The 17565-nt window shown below is 46.5% G+C and overlaps 6 protein-coding genes across 6 annotated transcripts; 1 reads left to right on the top strand and 5 right to left on the bottom strand.

The window, feature by feature from the left end:
* Positions 1-1305: 1305 nt before the first annotated feature.
* Positions 1306-2945, bottom strand: F5147DRAFT_669055 (choline kinase cytoplasm). Its single transcript, XM_041435419.1, has 3 exons — positions 2689-2945; positions 1855-2587; positions 1306-1801 (listed from the first exon to the last, which is right to left on the bottom strand). Exons 1-3 carry the CDS (start codon positions 2865-2867, stop codon positions 1379-1381), a joined length of 1335 nt encoding a protein of 444 aa, XP_041298417.1. The 5' UTR covers positions 2868-2945; the 3' UTR covers positions 1306-1378.
* Positions 2946-4642: 1697 nt separating this feature from the next.
* On the bottom strand, positions 4643-6939 carry F5147DRAFT_603676 (major facilitator superfamily domain-containing protein). The gene is made up of 13 exons (XM_041432285.1): positions 6901-6939; positions 6703-6849; positions 6583-6645; positions 6342-6528; positions 6076-6205; positions 5964-6028; positions 5786-5914; positions 5654-5730; positions 5417-5597; positions 5172-5365; positions 4963-5121; positions 4866-4910; positions 4643-4813 (listed from the first exon to the last, which is right to left on the bottom strand). The coding sequence occupies exons 1-13, from the start codon at positions 6928-6930 to the stop codon at positions 4700-4702; spliced, it is 1521 nt and encodes a 506-aa protein (XP_041298416.1). The 5' UTR covers positions 6931-6939; the 3' UTR covers positions 4643-4699.
* An 893-nt stretch (positions 6940-7832) lies between these two features.
* F5147DRAFT_669049 (uncharacterized protein) lies at positions 7833-9996 on the bottom strand. Its single transcript, XM_041435418.1, has 6 exons — positions 9786-9996; positions 9608-9718; positions 9471-9551; positions 8842-9409; positions 8453-8792; positions 7833-8403 (listed from the first exon to the last, which is right to left on the bottom strand). The coding sequence occupies exons 1-6, from the start codon at positions 9924-9926 to the stop codon at positions 8145-8147; spliced, it is 1500 nt and encodes a 499-aa protein (XP_041298415.1). The 5' UTR covers positions 9927-9996; the 3' UTR covers positions 7833-8144.
* A 160-nt stretch (positions 9997-10156) lies between these two features.
* Positions 10157-11327, bottom strand: F5147DRAFT_603669 (SET domain protein). Its single transcript, XM_041432284.1, has 2 exons — positions 10594-11327; positions 10157-10528 (listed from the first exon to the last, which is right to left on the bottom strand). Exon 1 carries the CDS (start codon positions 11216-11218, stop codon positions 10631-10633), a length of 588 nt encoding a protein of 195 aa, XP_041298414.1. The 5' UTR covers positions 11219-11327; the 3' UTR covers positions 10157-10528; positions 10594-10630.
* F5147DRAFT_669047 (Pkinase-domain-containing protein) lies at positions 11328-13074 on the top strand. The gene is made up of 7 exons (XM_041435417.1): positions 11328-11545; positions 11601-11677; positions 11733-12002; positions 12051-12134; positions 12188-12352; positions 12409-12557; positions 12606-13074. Exons 1-7 carry the CDS (start codon positions 11464-11466, stop codon positions 12760-12762), a joined length of 984 nt encoding a protein of 327 aa, XP_041298413.1. The 5' UTR covers positions 11328-11463; the 3' UTR covers positions 12763-13074.
* Positions 13075-14581: 1507 nt separating this feature from the next.
* Positions 14582-16336, bottom strand: F5147DRAFT_669029 (ribonuclease H-like domain-containing protein). The gene is made up of 4 exons (XM_041435416.1): positions 15911-16336; positions 15777-15845; positions 15500-15721; positions 14582-15442 (listed from the first exon to the last, which is right to left on the bottom strand). The coding sequence occupies exons 1-4, from the start codon at positions 16188-16190 to the stop codon at positions 14979-14981; spliced, it is 1035 nt and encodes a 344-aa protein (XP_041298412.1). The 5' UTR covers positions 16191-16336; the 3' UTR covers positions 14582-14978.
* Positions 16337-17565: the final 1229 nt, after the last annotated feature.

The following is a 17565-nucleotide window of genomic DNA, read 5'->3' as shown; positions in this document are numbered from 1 at the left end:
GTCGCCCAGCCGTTACGAAGGTACCCGTTTGACATCAAGAACTTCTTCTCATCGGAATCGCGTGGCAGACTCATCATCATGTTTTTCCAACTTCTCTCGACCGATTCACGGTGTTCTTGTGATGGTAGCCTGAGTACCGTACCGTGGCGTCAACGTCTCTTCCTATCTCTTCACGGTCACCCTACGCAGTGTGAAAGTGCATTGCAATCGATGACAGTGGTCTAAAGCGCTAGCTTACTTGCTATCCAAATATTTTAAGGGTGTTACTGGCCTAAATCTGATCAGGGTAGTATTAGTACGTATACGCTGGAAGCCCGCCGGATAGCCTAAACTAACATATGATGAGTTTTATTGCAGGGAAATTGATATATCTCATTGTCATTTAAGACAATCTATGTGTGCTATGAAGATCCGTTCGACCTCTCAGTGATATCTACTAGGAGTCATGCGACCCCATCCCTATTCGTGTGCTTCCGAGCGGGCTCCGTAGCCTATTCCTGACCTTAACATTTTCTGCCAGACGCCAGGCCTGTATCCCGCATACAGATAATTCTCTCATTTTATGGTATCTTGGTTGCCACCCTCGACGATGCCTACTCGGCGCCAGATCCCAGGGACTAATTGTCTTCTTATTGATCTATCTAGGGGACTACCCTACCACCTTACCAGCATGATAACGTGAGGACAGGGTCACAGGACAAACGATATCATTCCGAGTCTATTCTGGATTTGTTGACACCCACTTAGTGTTTCAGGCAACGGATCATACACGTCTTCCGAACCGATCCCTCAAAAGGCATGCACGAAATTTGAACGTCTAACTGTGGATAGCTTAGATGCTCCGAGTCGTGAACCAAGTGAATGGCACAATGGTCATATCGTCTGACGACCCTGTTCAAAGTCTGGGATTACTAAAATTGCACAGAAGATCTCCAACAACAAAAGATCAAACCTTGGTGAACAGGATTTCCACCGACTCGGACGCGATATCGTAAACCCGGCAGCACAACAATACTGGCACTTGCATCCTAGTCCCAGGCTTATGGAATACCACCGTGACCAACAACATCAGACCATTTTTGCGAGAAAGCTCCCTCGAAGGTTGACGAGATCTCAGAACTCACAAGTACTGAATCTACGTTGCCAAAATACACCGTCAGGGGCTCACAGGCATCCATGGCGCTCTTAAAAATTTAAAATCCGAGGGCCTACAGGGGTCCTCAAACGGATGTGCGAGGATGCTGCACAAAACACGGCCTCGAGGAGCGTGCGTAAATATCGCCTCAGCACATGATAGGCCACCTAGAGCGTTTGAATGCAAACTTTATTAGGTTCTATGATAATTGGGATAGAGAGGTATCAACAAGGGACCAAAACCCTACTGAACACCTAGATCGGATAGCTCTCTGATAAACCCTTCCATGCGACATGTTGCGTAAGCTAAGTAATCAAAGTCTGATTCCAATTCTCCTCTTTCCAGGCTGTCTTGCGCTTGTACGATACCCCACACGGTCCACATCCCGTGTGAGGCAGGACTCCAAATACGCACTTGACGTTCCAACTGGAAAACTTCTGCTTCTGAGCGCAACGCCGGAACCGAGGAAGTGCATGTGTCAATGGGACGCGAGTGTGCAAGATACGCCCGAAAGAAATTTTGACGTTCTTCCATTGTCGGATACCGGCTTGGATCCAGAAGATGCGGAGTTGATGAATGATAGTTAGCTGTCCACTCGTGGAAGTGATTAGCAATGTCGAACGCAACTGGATTAGGCGACGCGTATTCAAAATCAACTACGACAATCTACGTCATAAGTTCGGCAAGGTCCTCTGTGCCCTAGAATGACTATTGCTCACCTGGTGGTGCTCAGGAGCATCTTGACGAATTGGGCTAGTTAACCTCAGTATGTTGCCATACTGCGTATCATTGTGCGCGAAAACACGTCGGCATGCCCCCTCTACCTTCTCAACATGAGAAACCCAGCGTAAGTAACGCATCCAAAGTTCAAAAAAGCGGTCGATGTTAAGTGCTTGACGAGTGGCCTCAGATACACACTGGAGACGCAAAATCTCTCGTGCGGCTGGCATCCATGCTTTAACATTTTTCTTGACCCCGATCTCCCAACTCTTTCCCTCAAGAGCACTGACGGCGAGTGGACCCTCTACAACACTAACATCCACAGAATGGAGTTCAGCCATGCGTGAAGCTATCCATTGGCTGGTCTTCCTGTCACGAAGGTCTGCTGAAACTAGCGTGACAGACTCGAAGTACTCTTCAATACGACCGTTTGTAAATGTACCATATACACGAGGACCAAAATGGCATCGAGACGAGAGAATGTGAAGCATGCGCAGCTCGCGAGAGCGAGAGATGAGAGAACCGGATGATGGACCATAGATGCGCAATAAGAGGGTAGGAACGCGAGCAACGGTAGGGCAAGAGACAAAAAAGATGGCATTGGTGAGCGCACCAGAGACCTTGCGGATGGAGAGTAACTCGGGTGTTACCTGCGTCTTGTGCCAACCAGGGACCCGCAAAGCCACCAAAATAGCAAGAAGGTCTCTTGCAAAATCGGCCGACTTGTAAGATCTATATGAAAAGATGGGACGTAAGCTCAAAATGCAATTTGAATAACAAACCCTGCCAAAAGGATAATAAAGAAGCGTGCAGAAAAAAGACAACTAGTATACCTGGCATGTAATTTGGCCTTAACGTTTGTTAAACCATCGACAAACTCAACATCAACAGTGACCTTTGGTTGAGATAAGGACACATTTGAAGATTTCGAGGGACTGAGCACTAAATTGCGCAAAGACGAGGATGACGACACGAGTGGAGAAGGAGAAACGGCGACGCTGTCTGCAATCATGCCAGTTGTTCACATATAGTGTAGTAGGATTAATTCGTTCGACTGTTCGTCTCGGTCTAGGGAAACGTTAAGTAACGGTAGACGGAGAGAAGGCTCAGCCGTCGGCAGCACACGACCATTAATTATGTTGATGGTCGGACCCCGAACTCCGTCGGAGATTAATTACTAACGCATTTATTTAATTATGAAAATGAAAATTTACAAACAAGCATGGGTTGATCATTAGCAGGCGACTTTGCTCAGCAACCATACAATGATGTTGTTGACTTTGTTCTTTCGCAAAAGTCGGATCAAGTACCAGAATGCTTTCATGATTCAACTTGAAGCCTGCAGCAAGGCCGCAAGGCTCCTACCATTCAAGACAACGATTCGAATGTCCGGCCTGAGCTACCCACTTCTAAATCGACTTTCTATCAGGTCACCGGTCACCCTTGATCATCCCTGCAAACAAATCCGCGGGGGCATACCCGGTCCAAGCCCAGATCATTGATGACGCTACACTGTACATCATGCGCAATACCCCTATAATTGCGTCCTGCATCGCGTTCTAGATGCCACAGGGTATCGTGTTTAAATAAAAACAACGTCTTGGTTTTACTTTATGTATGCGACCTGGTTCTAGGATCGAGAGAAATCAAGGATCTGCCGAGGAATAAAACGCACGTATCTAAATCTTCGCATTGTTTTCTCGCCTGCCCGCTCAATTCGGTCACCGCTTAGTTCCCTGAGGAAGACCCTGGAGGCTGTGAGCATTAATACTCTTGTATTAATCAACTTTCAAGGTTGGTTAGTTGTGCTTTATTTGTTGAAGCAAGAGGCGTCTGATCTCTTTAGTGAACAAGTCATATATGCCATCATTCCGCGGGTTAATACTGCCGAGGAAGAGTTTCATTACTCAGCTCATCGACATATAATCAAATCAACTAACACTATATCACTGGCATCGGCAACGGTCTGAAACGCACCACCGCTATTCCCCTTTCACATCAAGAGACGACCCTGGATTGTTTGAGCGAGCAAGGCCCATTTGTTCTAGGAGCTAACGTTCGTGTCAATACTCTATCGATTAAGCTCTGGCCATATGAGTCTGGTAGGCAATCCGAAACACCGTTTGGAAGTTTATGGATTACGCCCTAACATATCTTGTATCGTAAGCATTGTCGAGGTCCGCTAATTAGTGCTCGCAACCCTGTGGCCGCGGGTTTACGCGCAGCCAACGTATCACAGTTTAGACGCTGCCTTAATCTTCGGTAGCAAGCCACGAGGACACTGATAGGCCTCTTCTGTGCGACCACTATATCTCGTCTATATCTTGTTGTAGACGAGAGAAGTCACGGTTGCCGGCATAATCGTTCAGGTCTGGATGTTTTGTATATTCCATTTCCAAGCTGTACGATGTTCCCGTCTGAATTCTTTTTTCAGATTTAAGTGCTGCCCGTGTCAGCCCATCGGAAACACTTTAACCAACATGAAGGAATAGTAAATCGTGTGGATGCCGCATGCTTATTTGTTAAACGGTGTGTTTTGTATTAAAGGGTTATGAAGACGTTACCCCAAACCTGACTTCGGACTACGTATGGGCCTATCTACAACATGATAGTTTTGCATGCTCAAATACATGCTTCTGATCTACTATGTGAGCATCAGAAATGTGTAAACCCCTGGTAAAGCCGCTAGATGTGGTTGTGAAGATTTGTACTACTGACTCCTGGCTAGCATCGGACCTTACGCACACGTGCAAGGAATATTGTGTTACATCAAACGTTTTAATTCATCCGAACGCTCGTCTAGCAAGTTTATCTATGTACAATAAGAATACAGATTTTGATCCTCTAAACTTCATTAGGCGGTGAGTCGACACATGACTCTTGGTGTGAAGCTTTTTCCTGGATAGCGTCATGATGGTTCGTAGTTTCTACCGAAAAGTATTTCATAAACAGCGAGATCTGATTATGCAGATTGGTGAAGTTATAGCATCACTTAGAAGGGATCACATACCACCAAGGCCAGACCTAGCAGAGGAGCAGAAACGATCCAGATGCTCTATGATATCATTAATTGAGAACGAGTAGAGCGGCATGACCTTGAAACTCACCTGAATGGCTAGAGCCACAGCACCCAAGACTTCATTTCTCAACGAGAGCGGCTCGATAAGACTCAGTAACCTCCAGTTGATGGAAGATGATCCCTGAATTTGGTAACCAATAGGTAAAGCGTGAGATAACCGTTTGTCAAAGACTATCCCAGCAACCGCCTTGCAGACGATTTAAGTTAATGTCGCATAAACGAGGCGGACGGACTTACTAGGCCAATGGTAGCTCCTGTAAACCTTACCAGAAAGAATGCACTAGTCCCTGTAGCGAGCTCAGAAGGATGCAATGCCTTCACAAAGACCTGATAAGGGGCGTGGAAAAGGAACCCGATTCCAATACCGGCGATAAGGGGGAAAGAAATTTGCGCGAAGTGCGAGGAGGCATCCTTGAGTGTTATCAAGAGACCTGTTACACAACCTCAGTGACTTCCCTCAGTATATGTATGTTCGACCTCACTGAAACCCAATGTAGATATCAGCAATCCACCGACGATCGTCCATTTTTGTCCCCTGGTGTCGTTTTTACGCTCCTGGCAGAATCCGATGAACCAAGCGGCTGGCATCGAAGCCAATGATGATCCGAGTGAATATGGCAGCATCTGCACACCAGCTTGCAATGGGGTCATGCCATTCACAGCCTATGCAAATCATGAAATCAGAATCAGATCCACTACAAGGCACGGGACGACCTTACTTGGAAGTAGAGGGCAAGGTAAAATGTGCCTGAAGTGAATGCGAAGTTGTGAAGGAATGTGACAGTCAGAATGATCACTAGATGATTCATATGAGATGTCAAAAATCCTTCCACGCGAAGCAAGCTTCTTACCAACAGTGAGACTTTTGAATGCGGCAGGCGGGAACAATGCCTCGCGTGTGGTGTGCACTTCATAGAAGCCACCACAGGCTAGTATCACAGGGCCTAGAGTGACCAGCAGGAGTGTTGATGGTGATGTCCCTGCATGATGGTGAGCAAAATGTTTGTACTGAATATCGACAGGACCTACATCCACTACTCATAGCGAAGCTGAAACCAATAACCAAACAGCTGGTACCCAGCATGAAGAGAAGACTGATAATATGATGAGCATGGCACAAGAAAGCAAAATTATATCGTACAGTCCGATAAAATCAAACTTTTCGGTGAAATTTTTCCATGACGCATGCTTAGCGTGTCCGAGCGTAACATTTCGCAATGACACTGACAGCAGCAAGAATGCGAAAAGACATACAGGCAAATTCATGTAAACTATTAACTCGGAGTTTAGATTGAAACATAGCAAGGGGATGAATGACATACAAGCCCATCTCCAATTGATTGTCGTGGAGAAGCCAGCTGCGGGGGTGAAATGAGATTTAGATCTAAGATTCGTTATAGCACTTACTGCTGAATAATCCTCCGAGTATTGGACCCGCAACTGCAGAACAGCTCCAAGTGATACTAAGAGCCTGAGACCACTTTGCTCTCTTTTCTGGTTCGACAATTTCTGATGTGATAACCCAGACGGAACTGACGATACCACCGCCACCGAGACCAGCCAATCCGCGGAAAATTATCAGGAGTGTAATATTCTAGGGAGATAAAGATCAGGATACCAAATTCAGAATAATCCGAAGTCAAACAACCTTTGCAGCCCCGCACAGCAAGGATCCGAGGGCGAAAATCATCATGCTGACATACAAAACGTTCTAGTAATATAGCGAGTAAATCCACTCAGCCTCTTCCAAGTTTGAAAAAGAACACACCTTTCTTCCTACCAAATCGGATAGTCTTCCATACAGGGGTTGGCCAGCTGTTTGAGTCAGCATATACGCAACCCCAACCCAGGTATATTGACTCTGGGAGGCCCCGAGTTCGCTGACTATTGTCGGTAGAGATGTTGACACAATGGTCTGTATGTTGACTTAATGCCTAGCACTCAAATTTGAGAAGGGGATACGCACAGAATCTGTGGTGGCAAGAAAAAGTGTCATTGCGGCCCTGAGGTTCGATCACATACTGATAAGCGAACAGCAATTCGAGCAGCGTGAAATATTACCCGATGTGTACGAAAAGCAGTCGGGACACCGAATGTTTCGGGGCTTTCTGGATCTCGTCACGAGAATCAAGAGAGGCACAATCGCTGGCGTGTGCTTTGTCCGATGATGCAGACGCATCGTCCGAACATGACGAGCATGAAGGAAGATGAGTTGGCGTAGGATTAGCTGCATTGTCTAAAGACATTTCAAGGAACTTGCAATAAGAGAGAGCACAGTAAGAAAGGCTGCTCGAGGTTTAACGTTCTCCTCGTCTTCGTTGCCATTTTATACAAGGACCCTTTGCTTTGGTGGTGGCTTCGATGAGATCTGGCATAACTAGATTTCGAAAAAAGGGCTTCTTTGGCTTTGGAACTATCCTCTTGTGACCCTTTGACTTGCGGTCCGCAGACAGCGGTGAATGTGCGCTGGCATTAGGCTTTACCAATGATGATATTAAATTCGACCGCATTGTGAAGCCTTTGTGGTAAGAGTCCAGCCCGCAACAAAGAAGAGAAGGGACCTTTGACAGCATGCATTACTGCAGTCGATAGGGTTGAATTTGGCAAAAGATGAACATTGCCCAGTGTGGGGGAGTCAAGTCATGCACGCTCGAGCGCGCATGCCTTGATGGCATCTAAACTTCGGACACAGAACTCTCTTGAAGAAGATCAAGTTGAGATCGCCGCGCACTAGGTTAATTCTTTTCAGTTTCGAAGTTCCAGCAAGGGACAGAAGAGACGGATCGAGAAGTCACTATTAAGTACTAACATTAACTGAAAGCTCGATTAATGTTGAATGTTGGCACCGCGGCACCTCCCTATACAGCCACAAACACGTTTAAACAGAATTACTATTAGGTACGAATTACGGCCTCCATGCAGTTTCAGGGCAAACACTAAGTTACTCTCTTTTAAGTTCACAGGGCTTGTTCCACGCAAATATCGTATGGTAGTTGCAGGGGGAATTATCCCATTAAAGTGTGTAGTTCACTATGCTTCTATGGATCTTCTCTAAGCCGTAGCCCTCCTCCTGTGCTCACCCTCCGCGTTCTCCGATAGCCCACTGCTTTTTGCCAGATCCCCGGCATCCAGTTCGTCTGCTGATTGAATTGAGAAGCGACAGGTAGTAGATAACGAAACGTCGTCAGGACGGACCAAAATATGGATAAATCAAGACCCAGTAAGCCTTCGTATCCTATTCCATGTGCGAGACACCCAGCCACCCACGGAAGCCGGTGACGGATGAGAAAATGAAGTCGTACCATTGTTATCACCCATTAAACTGGTATCCTTCGCATCTGGTATGCTTGACTGAGCACTAGTCGAGGCGCCGGTGGGCGGAACTGGATCATGTCTTGGACTGCTACTCCGACCCTCAACGTCGTCCGCGTATTGCTCCAAAATCTCCCGTTGTCGTTTCGTTAAAGATCTATGAAAAGTGGGTTACGTAGGCGCTGACGAACATCAATTTCGCTCACCTTGGAAGCTGCACGGAGAAAGAAATAAAAAGATCCCCCTTATCACCACCAAAAACTGACGGGACACCATGGCTTCTTAGGACCATCTCCTCGCCATGTTGAGTACCATTGGGCACACGAACGTCCACATTTCCATCCAGTGTCGGCACACGAACACGGCCGCCCAAGAGTGCAGTATGCAAAGGTATGCGCACTTCGTGGTGAAGGTTTGCACCTTGTCTACGAAACACTTTGGACGGAGCGACGTTGACCCTGACAAGCAAGTCCCCGTGGCCGCCCTTGCCTGATAATGGCGCATCGCCTGCATTCGGAATGCGGATGGTCATTCCGTCTTCCACCCCTGTGCAATAAATTAGTTACCGGAACGAAAACGATGTCCAACTCCTGACCTGGTGGGATATCTACCTTAATACTTTTTTTCGTTCGCACATAACCCTGACCACCACAATCAACGCATTGACTTCCGCGGGGAATGGTAGAACCAGAGCCAAGGCATGTCCCACAAGTACTTGCCATCTGGAATCCACTATCTATCACAAAAGTCTTGGTACCAGTACCATTGCATGACCCGCAAGGTACACGCTTGGCACCATGTCTCAGGCCTGTACCAGCACATGTCGAACATGTCGACAAAGCGTTGATATTTACACTGAGAGTTGTTCCTTTGCAGGCGTCCAAAAACGAGACGTTGATGCGTGTCTCAATGTCTGCTCCTCTCGCACTTTGGCTGAACCCGGAGCGAGCTCGACCCCCGAAGGAACCGCCGAACAATTGGGAGAATAAATCGCCTTGACCTGAACTTCCACCAAATGCCTCGCTGAAGTCTCTAAAACCACCAAACCCGCTTGCACCTCCTGCAAATGGATTTCGAGCAAAGGCATTAGGATCAAAGCCTGGTTGCTGGGATGCAGCGCCATATTGGTCGTATGCAGCCTTCTTTTTCTCGTCTTTCAAAATCTTGCATTACAATGTAAGACACAGCACGTATAGATCAATGAAAATGTGGTAAATGACGTACGTCGTATGCTTCTTGTATCTCCACAAACTTTTCCTGCGCTCCTTTATCAGGATTTGTGTCCGGGTGATACTTTCGGGCGAGCTGTAGAGTTTGGTGATTAGTGCGACAAGCATCAATTAATTAGTTCCGATGCGCACAGCAAAATACGTTTTCTTGATTTCTGCCGGAGATGCATCTTTCTTAACACCTAAAACTTGATAAGGGTCCTTGGGGGGAGCAGGCAGCGATGCAGAGGCATGAAAGGTGCGCTGAGAGATAACAGTCAGTATGACGTGACAACTGTAAATCAGACCTTATGGCAAAATTGTGACAAACCCTCTGGCCTCGTGCGCTGTGGCCATCGCGGCCAGCTCGGTAAGTTGAGAACGTCCGGGTGTTCGGCCTAGTTTGTTGTCGAGCACAGCCGTAAAAAGAAATGAACGACGAAGCTGCAAGTGACCGCAAGTGAGTGATCATTTACAATTGTGCCTTTTGACCCAAATAGCAGCGAAGCAACAGAGGTAAGTTGGAGAGAACACAATATTGTATTTGCGCCCAATAGAAACGTGACGAATTTTGAATGTACAACTATTTGCCCTGCTGACTAATAAACTCACTCATACCACGACTCCTATGTAGGTCTAAGTACAGAGCGAGGACAATTGAATAGAGCTTCACACAGTTATATGATGAATGTCTTCTGAGCCGAATATCGTATCCATATTTGATTTTTCTAGTCTTTCTCCGGACTATCGAAGTAATCAAGGGTCAGAATTTATGACGCCAGCACGTTGAGAGAAGCGCGGCAAGGACAAGCGTACCGAATCAGTATGTGTACATGGGCAGCTAGATAATAGCTATTCCTGCTTGGAGCTAGAATCCCCTATCAAGTAGCTTAGCAGTCCGATTCACGATTTATAGGCCCACCATGTAAGATAGCTGTCCATGGTCTCACAACCTGTTGATCAAATTACAGAAGCACACGTAAATCGCTTGCAAGGAAGGTCATTTCCAACAGTGCTCGGTTCCTCTTTCAAATCTACCGTTCAAGCTTAGACCATTTAATGATCTGGGCTCCCCTGGATGCATTACCGCCGTTTAGTATTAGGATTCAACTGGAACCAATGATACGGATGATACGGACCGTGGTTAAGGAAGGTAATAACGCTGATAATTTTTGATCAGGCGAAATCAGGTAACGCGTCTGTTTGGGCTATTCGGGAGCGCCACCAACTTTTTCCATAGGATACTAAGATCTCATCGCCCTTTTGTATTGGATCTTTGGAACTCCAAATGCTCATCCGTAGTTCGCCTTGCGACGTACGGCTCTCCACAAAAACAGCATTGGGTTTGCTTCGAATACCACGGTAATCATTGACGAACCTAGCCTCATTGCCCATAATACTGGCATCCACGCCTACATTATCCCCATCCGCTGACCGAAAAAGAGAAAGATCGTAGTCGGAGTCAGCTCTATCTTGGCAATGCACTTCTCCAATATAGTCAATGATATGTGACCTAGGAAGGATCTTTCGAACAGCAAAAAGGCCGTTCTGTCCTCGTGCAGGGTGAGAAGGTTCTGTGATGTACCTCACGCGGACTAGAGATGTCGAAGGACCTGAAATCGGTGTTTTCTGGGGGGCGGGATTAGTGCCACTGATAAGAAAAGAGCGCACGGGGCCCGGCACAGAAGGATGATAACGAGGGGCGTTGATATACTGAATATGAGAGGGCCATGATGGAGGCTGGCGCCGAGAGCTGGAAGACATGAATATTTTTTTGGCGGAGATTGTCGAATATTAAGCACTTCAAGCTTCGTGTCTTGCACTATCAGGTCTTTCGGCCGCCAGACGAAATATAGAAATATTATAGTCTTGTTTCTTTATTGTGGGTTGACGTCTAAGGAAAACAACACCGTGGGTAAACACGAAAGACTTGCACCAAACACCGGTGCACCAGCCTTCGTCCAAGGGCTTTCAATCATCCATTGAACTGCTGATTTTATCCTCATTCCATGGTGCGACCTCCCACAAAATCTGTAGCACGCATCTATCGAGATGTCAACGCCAATTTCGGTCCTGCATGGCATGAATACGGTCAAAGACTTAAAGTTACTTGGCCTTGGTAATGTACTGACGATCTCCGCTTCAGATAACCTTCAAGTGCAGTGGGGAACACAGGATCACTACGAGATAGTGCGCAAAGTTGGCAGAGGGAAATATTCAGAAGTAAGATGACCGTCCTTGGATCGATGCGGAAAGCCTGTTTGATCATTCCACATAGGTTTTTGAAGGTGTCAATGTAGTTAATGATGAGAAGTGCATCATCAAAGTGCTCAAGCCCGTGAAAAAGAAGAAAATTAAGAGAGAGATCAAGATCCTGCAAAACCTTGCAGGTGGCCCTAATGTCGTGGCCCTCCTCGATGTCGTCCGAGATCCTGCTTCGAAGATCCCCAGCCTAATAACGGAATACGTTGACAACGTTGATTTCAAGGTTTTATATCCTCGTTTCACTGATTACGATGTCCGCTTTTATATGTTCGAGCTTCTCAAGGTATGTGTAAATTGATCTCTGGTAAATTTTTATACCATAGTCTTTTAGGCATTGGACTTCTGCCACTCAAGAGGAATAATGCACAGGGATGTCAAACCTCATAATGTCATGATTGATCATGAACAGCGCAAAGTATGCATCCTTATCAACCTGCGTAATGGACTGAGCTGGACTTCATAGTGCAGCTGCGGCTGATAGACTGGGGCTTGGCTGAATTCTACCATCCGAAGGTTGAATACAATGTCCGTGTGGCTTCGCGTTACTTCAAAGGACCGGAGTTATTGGTGGACTTTCAAGAGTATGACTACAGCTTGGATATGTGGAGTTATGGTTGCATGTTTGCGTCTATGGTATGACCTTCAGTCTCCTAGGGATCATGATTCGGCCTGACAAAATATGATACAAGATTTTCCGCAAAGAACCGTTTTTCCATGGTCACGACAACTATGACCAACTGGTCAAAATAGCGAAAGTTCTTGGCACGGACGAGCTCTATGCATATATCGACAAGTATGGCATACGACTGGATCCCCAGTATGACGAACTCCTTGGAAGGTAAACTTTTCAAACGTGACCACTGATCATGTAGTAACTTGCCGTTAGGTACCCTCGGAAGCCTTGGACTCGGTTCATCACATCCGAAAACCAGCGTTATATATCGAATGAAGCGATCGACTTCTTGGATAAGCTACTGCGGTATGATCACCAAGAGAGATTGACTGCTCGCGAAGCCCAAGCACACCCTTACTTCGGTCTGTGAAATCTTTGCTCGGTCGCTTGTTAATATTCATCTACCTCACTTATAGAACCTGTCCGCAACCCTGTGTCTGGCACTTCTGCTGACGGTGAAAGCGAGGACTCGGGAACATCATCGGCCTGATTTATAATCCACTTCTTTTCATCTCTGACTGCGAAAGTTTTGTATTACTTCCTTTGCATATGATCCTGTCCCTTTCCAACCCGATAAGCGCGTCCGCTGGTGCAAACAAACTGCGTGTCTTCAAGAAATACAGCTTTGCTGAAATCAAGCCATTCCCAACATTATCGATACTATGTCGTGACATGTGACAGGTTCGCTCCACTTTCTCGATCACTCACGAGTATGGTAATCGGTCCTCTTCAGGCGCTCCATAGTGCCCATCACCCCTTAGCTCCATGATCGACAGTCGCGGCTTTGACGGGATCTGTTCCATTTTATCAGTATATCTTGTACTTCATTTGTTGCAGGCGACATTAGACGACGTTCTGTCATGGAACAACACGTGCGTAACGGAGGAAGGGTCAATCATTGGGAATGGAGATCTATGAGTGAACTAGACAAGTCCGCATTCCGACGTACGTCAAAAACGAATGTAGTTTTGATCTCAAGGAAATTACTTTAGGTTAAGATTTACATCGAGATGCCAGCTTCCAGTACAGCCGCGGGATCGGTAACCGTCGCTAATCTGAGTGGTAATATTGCCCTGCAAATGCTTCAAAGCTTCCTATTATCTGGTGGCGTGGTCATGCATCTCAAGCATAAGGTGAAGTCAGTCCAGACTTTGTCTGGTTCGAGCCCCTCTGACCGAGTTCAACTAAAGACCGCATTCACTTGGCGCATCAGTACACTGCTGTTATAACCTCCTATGCTCTGGGCCTGGTTACGTGACCGGATAAAGTGCGTCTCTCAGTATCTTATGAGGTGACATCTAGGTGATATCAGAAGCTCTCCAAATACTGACTACCGGTTAAGGTTGAGCACTGGACAAATCCTGCCCCTAGCAGTGCAAGTTCCCTAGCGGTGCAAGCATTAATGGTAAGGCGCGAGGTAAATTGACTGCTCGCTACAGTAATGGCATTTGACACGATTGATCTGCAGCCCTTTCACTTCAGGAGAGAGTACTGCGCCAATCAGCAATTAATCTTCTGTGCAGTACCGTTTCCAGCGTTGTTTACACTACTGCTACCGCGTTCGGTACCTACAGCGTAGTGGCAACTTGACAAAGCTAGCGTGCGCCGAGGACGATCAATGAGAATGCAGCATGCGCTATGCTTATGAGGCCAGGGAAGTATTGATATTCCTCTAGCAGTCATCTTTGCACTGCCCTATGAACGGAGGATAAGAATCCAGAAGGTAGGCACGCCTACTGCACGTGTAAAACTTTGTGTAATGCTTCTTGCACTGCAGAGGGTCTTTCGGCACCTAGACTAGTGATAGCCCATGCACAACGTTAACGACTCCCGCAGCTCGTATGATCACGATCGGGCACGTTGTTTGCCATGCGTGTAACGTTTGTTTCCCGTGCCTTGGATGTACTGTAAATGTTTAACTCGCTATGATATTCTTTTCAGTTGGGGTACGAACAAATATTAAATGCGCAGGAAGAAATGTCAGCGAGTGCGAGTCGACTATGGGAGCTATCAGTGAGTTTTTCAAAGTCATCTACGATAGGGTCAGATGCTGCCCGTGATTAAGGAACGATTTATCTTCCTTCCTTCTAATGAATTCTACCTGCGGGACACTATGTACTGCCAACAGGCGAACGTCGTCACTTACTTGGTAAGTATCTAAATTTCAGGGAAAGGCGTCAGATGCCGCATTCATGAAAGAAACATTTAAGAATTTGAAACAAAGTATATGCGGTCTACCGTGCCAGAAGGGCAAGAGAGCAAGTCCCAGGAGTCGGCTTAGAATGACAATGTACCAGTTTCCTCAACTGCAATAGAAATAGATAATGTTTTGTAACAAAATAGCGCATGATTTTTCAAGGAGGTTATGAATCTGATATATTTAAGAAACAAGATACTTCACGAGGATCGCCATTATCGCATGTACCCAAAGAACCCACAGCTCACATCCACTAGCCAAACTGAATAACAGCCCGTACTATTTTGCAACGTTGGCAAAAATCGTAATCCGAAGACCATGATAGGAAAAATAGTTCCTTTCCCGGCATTCTGGTGCGAATCATGTCGTGCTCCTGCCTGGTGTCCAGGCTACTGGAAGCGCATAGTAACAGAATATTGTGCAGGGTCATAACCATGATTCTGAGGCCGTTGGGTGGAAGTAGAGCGATTACGAGGAATTCGATGGAAAGCCCCTGCTCGTGAGTTCACGGCAGGGGCAACGGGGACATTGGAAAGCAGAGGACCCTGTCTGGCACTTATACTGATTCCGTCCTGCAAAGAGGATCCGGAAGAAGCTGTGCCTTGACTGACGGTACTCGACGTCGGTGCTCTAGGTGTTTCATTTCTCTTTTTCGGTTCCTTGGGTGGAGGCGGTGGACCCGGATCGTAGTGAGGGTTGTGGGGAATCCACTGAGAAATCCCAAGGTGATCTAGCACGAAGCCATTCACAACACTAAGGGAGTAGTAATATGGGTTTATATCGGGCATATCTCCAGCCAAGACGATCAACCGAGTATAGATAGCATACCCAGCACATGCGTCGTTAGCTGCATCTGCATATTCAAGGGAACATGTAAGAAAGCACAACGTTCGACCACGTTAACACTCACAGTCTTGCTGGATCGAGGAAAGACGGAGCTCCCAATTACTGCGTTGCACCTTTCCCTTCGCCAAAGAGAAACCCACGTAGGTCTCAAGAAGGCGAGATAACCCAAGTGGGTTGGTGTACTTTCCCTTCCATCGGGCATTATCGACCGAACGAGCAAGAAGTGCTAGCTCTACGCAGTTGCGTGTTGAAACCCCCCAGTCCCGATACAACTTTTGGCAATCACCTAAATACATCATTATAAGATAGGCTGTGAGTTCTGGACCTTCCACTTGACGCACGTTGGATGCTAACGCCAGTCTTGACTCGCAATGGATCCCCAAGCACTTCCCTCAATTTCAACGGAAATTCTACGAGTAGATATATTCCGAATTAACTCATAGAGGTTCACTGTTCATTGAATTCTTGCTCATACCTGACATGGCGCTTATTTGTAGGAGCAATATGGTGTCGAAACCAGCAAGCTGAACAAGCGCTACGCGGTTCTCCCTCCCACCCTTCCTGTAGTTGGGGCGCCATTCCAGATCAAAACCAAGAGGTCCCATGGCCAACCGAGATAACTCGAAATCTGCTTTCAGGTGATTTGTGATGTATCGAATCCGGGTACGAGCAGGACTTTGATCCCGCCAAGAGTAGTGTGGAAGCTCTGGACGCGAGACTGTGGTTTTAACAGAGCCTTCTGCCGCGCCAGACATCCTAGTTTATGGTATATTGGGGTGTCACAGGAATGAAGCTCGTTGTGGTCGTGTACGAAAGCGCTACATAAGCGCTTTCCCAGTACTGTAGTATTTCGATCTATCCGACACACCTTTGTGACCATGACATCTTGGGTGCTCCACCTGTGACCTGTGACACACTCTCACAGCTCTTCTCATGAAGGATGGTAGTGGCATCATTTTTTCGTTCAATTAGGAAATGTTAGACTTAGAGAAATTTTGCCTGTTGTACACTATCTTCTGCTGAAAATCGTTATTGTTTACACCTATTCCTGCCTCGAAAAAACACAAGGGTCTCCTGGAGTATGACAGTGACTTTGATTCCACACTCAATCTTAGTGATGTGCATCACCAAAATTCCAGAAATCTGCAGTTGCCTTATGTGGACACTTTCCTGTGCCACAACCTTGCGAGCCCCAATGACCCGATTAGGTGTGATGATGACGTGCTCACAACTGCTTGCAGGCTGAATGTCTCACTCATCAGCTATACAACAACATACTCGTGAACGTGTAAGGTTTCTACCAGACTGGTGTGCTACTGGTAAGTTCAGATATTGTCTGTGCTCCCCAGATATGTTCTTACCCTAGACTGACCAACATGTCACATGGTGTCGCACAACAGGTTGTTTTTGATGCTCTCCAAGCACTTTGAGTTGACATTGCCTCATCTCACATCATATCTATGTGGTAAGCTCAATAGACCCTCCTGTCTGAGTACCACCACAAACTTGAGGATCTATTGTGCTTACTGCCGCTTGACCAACCACCTGTGACTCGGATATGGAATCCACTGCCTGGCTGAAGGTACACCGGTGAGCTGCGAGTGACTCATTCACCATGCTTAACATCCTTACCTTATCTCCACAGATGGAACTAACATATCCTGTTATCAAGGATAACTTCTCACAGAGGCAAGCTGGTTTCCTGTCCTTTGTGCTCTGACCTTATCACTGCAGAACATGAGCTCTGACTTGGAGTAGCATTCCATACATGTGCATTAATTCACTGTCCTTTATATCCTGAACTTTTACTGCAGACTCTCGCTACTACCACATGGATCTTCCCTGCTGCATTTGTAAAAGAACTTTCATGACACAGAAACAGCTCCCTGCTCATGCTTCGAAATGTGAGGAAAATCTTACCTTCACCTTGGACTCAGTTCGTCAAAAACAGGAGAAAAAGCGGAAATCGCGAGTGAGAGACAAGCTTCGTGATAAGAAGGCTCATCTAGCTACCCCCGTCGACGAGCAAGAACTTGACTATGTCGAGCTTGATCAAGACATTCTATTTGACGATGTAAGTTGGTTTTTAACTACTATGTGCCTGTTTTCATCATAATTTTTCAGGACACA

Source organism: Suillus discolor, assembly GCF_016758755.1.
Source record: "Suillus discolor strain FC423 chromosome Unknown F5147scaffold_4, whole genome shotgun sequence".
NCBI lineage: Eukaryota > Fungi > Basidiomycota > Agaricomycetes > Boletales > Suillaceae > Suillus > Suillus discolor.
This window is presented reverse-complemented; position numbering and strand designations above follow the sequence as displayed.

What these genes read in the sequence shown, in the direction of transcription:
- F5147DRAFT_669055 (XM_041435419.1), bottom strand. Translation starts at nt 2,867, where the DNA reads ATGATTGCAGACAGCGTCGCCGTTTCTCCTTCTCCACTCGTGTCGTCA. An exon ending in AAGGCCAAATTACATGCCAG is followed by an intron (nt 2,588 to 2,688) that starts GTATACTAGTTG and finishes CTTTTCATATAG; the next exon opens with ATCTTACAAGTCGGCCGATT. An exon ending in ATGCTCCTGAGCACCACCAG is followed by an intron (nt 1,802 to 1,854) that starts GTGAGCAATAGT and finishes CTTATGACGTAG; the next exon opens with ATTGTCGTAGTTGATTTTGA.
- F5147DRAFT_603676 (XM_041432285.1), bottom strand. Translation starts at nt 6,930, where the DNA reads ATGACACTTTTTCTTGCCACCACAGATTCT. An exon ending in TTCTTGCCACCACAGATTCT is followed by an intron (nt 6,850 to 6,900) that starts GTGCGTATCCCC and finishes GTCAACATACAG; the next exon opens with ACCATTGTGTCAACATCTCT. An exon ending in CCGATTTGGTAGGAAGAAAG is followed by an intron (nt 6,646 to 6,702) that starts GTGTGTTCTTTT and finishes CTATATTACTAG; the next exon opens with AACGTTTTGTATGTCAGCAT.
- F5147DRAFT_669049 (XM_041435418.1), bottom strand. Translation starts at nt 9,926, where the DNA reads ATGATCACTCACTTGCGGTCACTTGCAGCTTCGTCGTTCATTTCTTTT. An exon ending in ACAGCGCACGAGGCCAGAGG is followed by an intron (nt 9,719 to 9,785) that starts GTTTGTCACAAT and finishes GTTATCTCTCAG; the next exon opens with CGCACCTTTCATGCCTCTGC. An exon ending in TAAGGTAGATATCCCACCAG is followed by an intron (nt 8,793 to 8,841) that starts GTCAGGAGTTGG and finishes TTTATTGCACAG; the next exon opens with GGGTGGAAGACGGAATGACC.
- F5147DRAFT_603669 (XM_041432284.1), bottom strand. Translation starts at nt 11,218, where the DNA reads ATGTCTTCCAGCTCTCGGCGCCAGCCTCCATCATGGCCCTCTCATATT.
- F5147DRAFT_669047 (XM_041435417.1), top strand. Translation starts at nt 11,464, where the DNA reads ATGGTGCGACCTCCCACAAAATCTGTAGCACGCATCTATCGAGATGTC. An exon ending in GCAGAGGGAAATATTCAGAA is followed by an intron (nt 11,678 to 11,732) that starts GTAAGATGACCG and finishes CATTCCACATAG; the next exon opens with GTTTTTGAAGGTGTCAATGT. An exon ending in TTGATCATGAACAGCGCAAA is followed by an intron (nt 12,135 to 12,187) that starts GTATGCATCCTT and finishes TTCATAGTGCAG; the next exon opens with CTGCGGCTGATAGACTGGGG.
- F5147DRAFT_669029 (XM_041435416.1), bottom strand. Translation starts at nt 16,190, where the DNA reads ATGTCTGGCGCGGCAGAAGGCTCTGTTAAAACCACAGTCTCGCGTCCA. An exon ending in ACAAATAAGCGCCATGTCAG is followed by an intron (nt 15,846 to 15,910) that starts GTATGAGCAAGA and finishes ATCTACTCGTAG; the next exon opens with AATTTCCGTTGAAATTGAGG. An exon ending in GACTGGCGTTAGCATCCAAC is followed by an intron (nt 15,722 to 15,776) that starts GTGCGTCAAGTG and finishes TGATGTATTTAG; the next exon opens with GTGATTGCCAAAAGTTGTAT.